Genomic DNA, 9146 nt, shown 5'->3' with positions numbered 1-9146 from the left:
GGGCTGGGAATACCAATGCGGAACATTCTCTCTCGGAGGGCTGGGAATACCGTAGCAGAACATTCTCTCTCGGAGGGCTGGGAATACCGTAGTGGAACATTCTCTATCGGAAGGCTGGGAATACCGTAGTGGAACATTCTCTATCGGAGGGCTGGGAATACCAATGCGGAACATTCTCTCTCGGAGGGCTGGGAATACCGTAGCAGAACATTCTCTATCGGAGGGCTGGGAATACCGTAGTGGAACATTCTCTCTCGGAGGGCTGGGAATACCGTAGTGGAACATTCTCTCTCGGAGGGCTGGGAATACCAATGCGGAACATTCTCTCTCGGAGGGCTGGGAATACCGTAGCAGAACATTCTCTCTCGGAGGGCTGGGAATACCGTAGTGGAACATTCTCTATCGGAAGGCTGGGAATACCGTAGTGGAACATTCTCTTTCGGAGGGCTGGGAATACCAATGCGGAACATTCTCTCTCGGAGGGCTGGGAATACCGTAGCAGAACATTCTCTATCGGAGGGCTGGGAATACCGTAGTGGGACATTCTCTCTCGGAGGGCTGGGAATAATGTAACGGAACATTCTCTATCGGAGGGCTGGGAGTACCGTAGCAGAACATTCTCTATCGGAGGGCTGGGAATATCGTAGCGGTGATTAACACGGTTTTGCATATACAGCTCGCCCACTGATTTCATGGTTATGTCCATTGACTTCCTCGAGTCTTACCTCCCCTGGGAACAAGTTAACCAGAACTGGGTGGGAGTCGACCAAACTTGGGAAGAAGCAACATGGGTCGACGTGGGAGGCAGCTTTGAACCACATATGTACATCATTAAAGACTAGTCATAATCAAAGATTTATGGGGAGTGGGTTGGATGATCTCGATTCCAGGCTCTCTCTCCTTTGCCAAGTTGGTGAGAGCAATCTCTTCGTTCCTTGGTCAAGGGAAGCGAAGACTCTGGGTACGATGTTGTGGTGAGAGTGTGTTCTCTCCACGTCGAACGCAATAATTTGTCATAAAGGTGAACTCCAATTGCATGGCAAAGTAACGCACTAATGTGCAAAACTCAGAAAATTTTTCTGGCCAATTAAAAGCAGGGAATTCAAATGCTTCTGGAACTGGTGCGGTAAGTAATTTCCCAGGGGCTCTCCCGCTCTTACAGTAAACATTTGCACACGAAAATCCCTTCCACCAGACTAACTGCCCCTGGGTCTCCAAGGATGCCAAAATGCAAACCTCAAAATGAAGTTCTTGACTTCCCAATTGACTCCACGTGAATTTCAGGTAAAAATATAACAATACAGGGTATTGGGCGGGAGGGATAAATGACATAGAGGAATTTGTTTTTGAGAAAAGAGATTCTGGGATGTCCAGGCATCATGCGTTAATTTGTATCTTCCTGTGAAAACTTTGCCATTCCTGGCATTTTGTCGAAGAAAAACCTTCCTCGTATCAGGGCTACTTCGATTTGGCGCTGCAAGCGTTAGAGTATCCAATCAGAGTGTGCAAAATACACTACCAACCGATTTGATGTTTACTGGTTCATTTTATTACTAACACTAATCAAATAAAGTTCAAAATGACAATGCAAACTCTCACATTGAGTTTGGGTCTCCTGAAACAAGGTCATGTCATTTCATTCAGAGAATTGCCTTCTTTATTTATAAAAAAAAAACCAAAAGCTTCACATTTCAAATATTTTCTTTAAAACCTTAAAACAGTCTACATGACATGGATACTTACAAAGGACTTATTTTTACTAAGCTGGAGGCAAAAAACCGGACAAGATTCTGTTATGGATAAATGCAATTTTTAAAACTAAATCAATATGACCTTGTTCAAACATTAAATTTTTACATGTTGGCAATGATTAGCATACAAATGAGTAGTCCTCCAAACGAAAAAAAAAGGAATTTATAAGATCCTACATTTTACATGTAAATAAATATTTTACAAAGAGCAATGTTTGGCATCTCATTCTCTCATCTCGCCATCCTCTTCTTCTTCATCAACTCCACGTACGTACAGAACATTGTTACACCTGAAGTCGAACAACAGGAATTATCAAGCACACAAAACTGTGAAAAATGGTCGCTGATATCAGAGACAGTATTGCCACTGCTGATATTAGCACCAACATTGTCAGTCAAAATATTGTCTATTAAGGTGGCAGAGCTGTTATGTACACGTGTTGGTTCATCAATAGTCGGTATAAAAGAAAAACTTTGCAGAGAAAGTAAAAAGTCCTGAGCATAGCAGGAGCTTTCGGCATGGAGGATGTTTATGTTGAAGTAGCCCATAATATAAACTGATTTGTTGGAAGCTATTAGTTTCTCAAGAGTTTCGTCAAAATATTCTTGGAACTGTTGTGGAGAATTATGCTGGCCATATATAATACCACAAATGATGTTGCTTTTTTGTGAGGATTGGATTTCAATCCATAGCGTCTGGAAAGCCTCATTAGATGTTTTTTCAATAACTGTATCCTTCAGAGATTCATTAATGTACAAGCCAACACCTCCAGAGGCGAGAGGTGTCGGAGTGTACTAAAAAAGATATCCAGGTATGTTTGGGTTAAAATCCAAATTTTTTCCACTGATTATTTTGGTTTAAAACAAAAACCAAGGTTCTTTTGCTAGTTCGGTGCTAAGCTTAGGAATTCCATTTGCACTCCCCAAGAGAGCTTTCAAAAAACATATCAATGACACGTTATTCTCATTATTATACTAGTACTTTACTTAACTCTGTTTATCTTTATTTTTGTGTGTATCTGTGTGTTTGTTCTTGTGTCCCTGACCTTAACATTTAAATATCTTTTCTTACAGCTGGCTGCCTGGCATTTTAAACTTTTAGGTTATTTCGGGCGGGCAGCACCCCTATTATCTGTTGTATGTATATATATATATTTTTTTTTTTTCTATTGTAATAATTATGGGGTAAAATAATGTATTGTTGTCGTTGTTGTTATTGTTATTAAAGGCCGAGGACGATTATTATTGTATAGTGCATCTTCAAAGACCCCCATTCTAACGATCAGTGGTAAACTCCTTACCTAATAAGAACTTCCCCTAAGTTACCAGTCAGAGAGCCATCAACGTACTCTTCTGTATTGGCAAGCTGCAAAGATAACAGACAAAATCAACTTCAAATATGAGTCAATTAATAAGATCAATCCATTTCTGGGATAAGTTAATTGAAAGTTCTGATGATGTTACTGGGCCCACAAGGCTGCTGCCTACGAAAAACTCTGGAAGCCCTTCGGCAGTATTGTTTGGATTTGAGCAGTACTGTACGTACCTCTAAGTCAAACCCCACTTTTCATACTCTCTCCAAATAACGACACTTTGTTGTTACAAACAGTTTTCTTGACACCATGATAAACATTTGCCCTTAAAAATGTATCCACCTAAATGTGAATTATACAGACACCCTGTTAGTATGGATACAATTTTTTTTGTCCTAGCAGTATCTGTCACAATAGGGTTTAACTGTATTGTAGAAAAAAATAACCCTTTAAGCCACAACAGTGATCAACATCATATATCTCCTTTGAAATGTCACTAATCAATCAAGCATAAAGCTCATGAGAACAATGAACTGGTATCTAAGCAATTCTCCCAACTGTTACAATGAGAAATATGTGAAGAGCATCGAGGAGACAATGCATGTTCATGTCAGACCAGTCAGTTGTAAATGTAGTGCACCATTTTTAAGCAATGGTTCTACAAATTTGTCAAAATTACACATGCTGAAAATGATAAGTGCTATTTTGAAGGGATTTGAAGAAGTGGTATATAAAACAGAAAGCACTACAGTTTAAGGACGCCTTCCATCTGTCAGAGCTGGCTAGCTAGACTGGTGAGGCTCAAAATGGAATGTGGCAGTTTGAGGGGCAGCCTGGCTCTACAAAATCCTTCCTATGAATTTGATTGGTACATTCAGTTTGTAAATTTAAGTTCCCGATCTGACCAGTCTTTGACAAATAGTGAATTTTTCTGTTGCGATGCAAGGGACATGAGGCCATACTAAAAACAAGTTATTGACAGAAAGACATCTGCTTGTAATGTGGATGGGCAAGGAAAATCCACAAAGGCTTTGAGCTAATTTAAAAGCTCAGTTGGTAGAGCACTGCACTGGCATCGCAGAGGTCATGGGTTCGAATCCCGTTCAAGTCTTATTTTTTTTCAGGCTTTCTTTTCGCAACTGCTTAAGTTGTGTAGTAACTGTGAGAATCTTTCTTCTATTTGATCTTTCATCCGCAGTTTAAAATATATGTTTCATATATTTACATTTATTTATTCATCCTTCACAGGTATATTACAAACTCACAATATAACCAGCTCCCAGTTGGCTTGATAGCTCAGTTGGTAGAGCACTGCACCAGCATCGCAGAGGTCATGGGTTTGAATCTCATTCAAGCCTGAAGTTTTTTCAGGCTTTCTTTTTGCAACTGCTTAAGTTGTGTAGTAACTGTGAGGATCTTTCTTCTATTTGATAGCTTGATTTCTTGGTGTTTAATGTTAATTTATTAGCATGAAGCCAATTAGTGACCATTCCGTGTTAACAACTCTCTCTAGGGATTTTAGATCTTTATCAGCATATAACAGATTGGTGTCATCAGCAAATAAATGAAATTTGAATTTACTGGAGGTCGTGTAGATGTCATTTATGTATAACAAAAATAGAAGTGGTCCAAGCACAGACCCTTGCGGTACACCACAAGTTAAATTCTGTTTGCTTGAGTTCTTTGAGTTAATTTGAGTCGTCTGAGTTCAGTCGTCTAAGTATGAGGTCAACCAATAATTATTTGTGAACTGTGCCTCTACCACCATAATGATGCAGCTTATGAAGTAAGACAGAATGGTCTACCGTATCAAAAGCCTTTTTAAAGTCTAAACAGATCCCACAGGAAAACACATTGTTGTCCATGTTTTCTTGTATTGCATTCACAATGTCCAGAATGGCGTGTTGTGTGGAGTGTTTATCCCTAAATCCATATTGTCCCAGAAATAAAATGCCATTTTTATCAATGAATGATTTTAGCCATTTATACATTTACGTTTTTTATACATTTTATATGTTTATACATTCACTTCTCAAATATCCTGTTAAAAACTGACAAATTATAGAGAGATCGGACGATAATTACTTGGGTCAGTTGGGTTCTCAGATTTAAAACCAGGAATAACCTTCGCTGGCTTTACCTTTGAGGGACATTTACCCATTATTAAGGAGATGTGAATAATGTCGACTACTGGTTTTGGAATGATATGTCTTGCCGACTTAAGCATGCGAGTTGGAATAGACAACAAAGTTTTAGAAAACATGAAACAAACTACACACAAAAGTGAATGCCTTCCATCTCACAAAGAAACGTGTTGACAGAAGTCTCTCACCCCATAACGTGCACAAAAACTAAAACTCCCGCTCCAAAAATTGGTACTCATCAACTGAAATACTACAATAAAAACAAATAAAGAACGATTTCAATACTACACTAAGCTGTAAAACAGTATATGTCAGTTTTTCAGGGTACACTTTTGGAATAAAATGCAATACGGCAAACTAACCTGAAGATTCATGTAACCATCCACTGACACTAAATATCCTTTGTATTCCATCCCCCATTTGAGTTTCGCTATCACTGGTTTGCCAGTTAGCCCATTAAGAAAGGGCTTGGGATTTAAAGGCATAGTCTGAGGAATATAAATTTACAAATAACATATTACTTAGTGGAAAATATTGTTTTCAACACAAAAAGCAAATCCACCTGTAATATAATCACTTGGTAACGATAGGCATAACCTCAGACATAAAATATCGTAAAACTAGTCTATCACTTCTTCTGGAACAAAATAGGAAATAAAGTGTACATGTATTTACGTACATCTACTGTCCCTTCGCAAACAGTCAAAATAATTCTTACTGCAGTACTTTTAAAATCAGGTCAAACAAGATCTCAGAAAATAGTAATGTTTAACTTTGATAACAGTGTAAATTGAGAGACTGACTTGCTGCCAGATGCAAGTGGATGTGTATAACAGTAGCTTGAGTAACTGCAGATTACCCTGGCAAATCGAACGGAATAAAAACTGAAAAACGGTGGCTACTTTGAGAAATACGCCTACAGAAAGTAATCACTTCCAGATTGGAAGAGTGTTCTGCCTTCAAAAACAGCTTTTAGTTTGTGTTCGAGAGCTAGAGAAGAGGTACGTTGACAAAATTATTTCTTATGAACGAGCACGAAATATGACTGCCTAAAAACCAAACCCCATGTCATTCTACATTGATTTCATCAATACGTTTTGGCAATAACATCAATACCAATTTACTTACCGCCATAGTGGAAGTTTTAAATAAAAAATTACTCCCAAGAAAGTAAAGATTTTGTTCCTGAAAACCACGCGCTTCTTGTCACGTTTGCAAACGTTTTCCGAACTTGGTCAGCGGACGAACTGAGCAAATGCGGCAAGGGATTATGGGTCATCGAGAACTGATGTGTTTCGACCACAGAAAGGTTATATTTATCTCAAATAAAGTTGAATTAATCACACTGAAGTAGCCTCTTATATTTCCTGGTCGTTCTCCCTACTTTTTAACGTAGTATATTCCTAACAACGCCGTTGGATTCAGATTTGCAAGCATTCGTGAAGTCTTGGTAACCAAGCGTCCTACTTAAATCTCAGCCGCGGGGCGCGAGCGTTAACCCTAAAAAGTAACTGGGTGGGAAACGATTTAATAAACCGTTGCTAGAAGATTTCAGCTACTGGCCAATAACTGATCGAGATGAAAATACAAAGACATAGAGCAAAAGTAAACTCCTTTTCGATCCTTTCACCCTCTGCTGGTTGCAAAATGTGACAAAAAGATGCCTCTCCCCACAGCAAAGGAGTCGAAAACGATTCGAAAGCAATTTTTAAATAATAAACATACCTGTGACTGAATTAATATGCCTTGGCTTTGAAATATGCATGCTTAATTTATGGGTTTAATTTAGGCCTAAATGTATCTTGAAATCAATGACAGATGTTTAAAGTCAGAAGGCAAACGAAGCAAAAGGTTGAGGCCCTATTAGGGGGGGGGGGGCGGTCTTAATATCCCGTATTCCTGTAATTTTTTTACCAAATATCCCGTACCGCATAAATTCCGGTTACAAATATCCTGGAAATTAAAGTATCGGCCATTTTTCATATGTTACTTGCTACGATATATTTTATAATACAGTCGAACCTCCCGTAAGCGACCACCCATAATGTCAAGGATACCAGAGGTCAGACGACGGGGGGGGGGTCTAAATTTCGGGTAATTTACATTTGGTAATTGCGGACACCTAACCCTTTTGCCAGTGCTTATCCCAAAGTAAAAACTTTTCTTTAGACTGCCTTATTTAGGAGTAAATGGCAGTAAGCAGTAAATGGCATGTTTTGCAATGTTACGTTTCAAGCGTAACACATCAACAACTTTGGCGTTTGTTCGTTTGTTTGTTACATAATCCAGTTGACGTTCTTTATCGCCACAATTTTTCTGTTGGATAATACAAGGTTGAGAGAGTCATCACCGGTCGTGCATGTACATGCATGCTATTTACAAGATAAGTGAGGGAAATCAATGATGTTTATTTCAGTGTACACTATAGTGCATGTATACTAGACTGCAAAACAGTCGTATTTTTTGCGTTGGTTTGTTGTAGGAGTACGCGCGGTCTTTCGATCGAAAGGTCTGGACCTTATTCTCATGGGCTCCTGCCTTATTTCCATAATTAATAGTTTACCATTCTCATTCTTTGCAAGAAAGAATACAGTGCTGACTTAATTCTTCCGAATAATTTTCTACCAAATATTGCTTAAGTTCATTGACTGATTTGAACTTATGCAAATCGCGATATCGCTCAAATTGGCCCTTGTTGGCCAACTTGGACACTTTTTGGAAAGCATGGACAGTTTCCATCATTCACCACGTGCAACTAATTTTGGTCCAGTCGAGCATTGCACGAGAATATAATATTATGCAAATATATTTAGTACACTTATACCAATAAAGCCATTGGGTCTCATCGTTCACGGTTTATGCTTTTTAGGTGTCAGATTTTTGCAATCGAGTGTATGTTATCATTTGTTTCAATGTCGGGAGACACTTCCGGTAGCCCCAGCTGTGAGATTCCGCTGTAATAATGTGGGCCAATATGTTACAGTCAATTTCCGCCCGTGAGAGAAACAGCAGATTGTGTGTCAAGTGGTCGCCTGCGGGAGGTTAAAAACAATTGAAAGTTTTAAACAATCATCTCTAAAAGTGGTCGCTTACGGGAGGTGGTCGCTTACGAGAGGCGGTTGCCTACGAGAGTTTCCATCTATAGTGATTTGAATTGAAAACCTTTGGTATTTTGGAAAAGTGGTCGCTAATGAGAGGTGGTCGCAAAGGGAGGTTCGACTGTATTCATTCACTGGCATTTAACAAAACGTAAACTGGAAAAGTATCGTTTTCAATTAGCTTATTGTGACAGTCGCTTAAACTGCTGTCATTCAAAATATGATGCCTGTACACAATATGCTTGTGACATTTTTAGACATGACCCCGTCCTGCGACGTGCTAGACAACAGTGCATTTAGAATACATAGCAAAGGAGAAATATTTAGTCCTCACACCACTCGAGTCTCCAAATTTGTTCATCCTCATCTAGTTGATACACTCTTTGGAGGGGATAACCTCCTAGCTTTATGCTCCTTGTACTGACGAAAAAGCCTTCAAAAGAAATACAGCCGATCTAACTTTGGGTAGCTAAGTGCATTTCCACTATAAACAAACAAAGCATCCGCTCGGCGGATCGAGCTTTCTGAGTGCTCTAACCTCATTGGTCCGAAGCTCTGGAACAAAAGCAAAACAGGGGTGCGTTTTTGATCCGCTAAGCGATATAAATACGGCTAAAACATTTTAGCGTTGCCCTTTTCGACGAGATACACAGCAACTGATGAGATTCCAAGAGAATCGAAACTGCAGTCTTGCATTAGAAACAACATAAGACACTCGCCAGAAGAAATTTCACTAGCATCCAAGAGACTCACAAGACAGTTGTCTGTCTTAGCTTTAAATATCTGCTGCGGATGCGAGCTAGTCCACAAAATAATGGCGTTGCATGTCAGCTCTAAGAA

At 39.2% G+C, this 9146-nt stretch overlaps 1 protein-coding gene across 1 annotated transcript; it reads right to left on the bottom strand.

Annotated features, from left to right (window-relative positions):
• Nucleotides 1-1634: 1634 nt before the first annotated feature.
• Nucleotides 1635-6458, bottom strand: LOC146454821 (small nuclear ribonucleoprotein F). The gene is made up of 4 exons (XM_085095211.1): nt 6337-6458; nt 5571-5696; nt 3053-3117; nt 1635-2041 (listed from the first exon to the last, which is right to left on the bottom strand). Exons 1-4 carry the CDS (start codon nt 6340-6342, stop codon nt 1975-1977), a joined length of 264 nt encoding a protein of 87 aa, XP_084951337.1. The 5' UTR covers nt 6343-6458; the 3' UTR covers nt 1635-1974.
• Between the last annotated feature and the right edge of the window lie 2688 nt (nt 6459-9146).

Source organism: Pavona decussata, unplaced genomic scaffold, assembly GCF_977016875.1.
Source record: "Pavona decussata unplaced genomic scaffold, jaPavDecu1.1 SCAFFOLD_300, whole genome shotgun sequence".
NCBI lineage: Eukaryota > Metazoa > Cnidaria > Anthozoa > Scleractinia > Agariciidae > Pavona > Pavona decussata.
Note: the sequence above shows the minus strand (reverse complement) of the source record. Positions and strands in the feature narration are given on the sequence as shown.

What these genes read in the sequence shown, in the direction of transcription:
- LOC146454821 (XM_085095211.1), bottom strand. An exon ending in ATGGTTACATGAATCTTCAG is followed by an intron (nt 3,118 to 5,570) that starts GTTAGTTTGCCG and finishes TTATCTTTGCAG; the next exon opens with CTTGCCAATACAGAAGAGTA. An exon ending in TTAGGGGAAGTTCTTATTAG is followed by an intron (nt 2,042 to 3,052) that starts GTAAGGAGTTTA and finishes GTTCGACTTCAG; the next exon opens with GTGTAACAATGTTCTGTACG.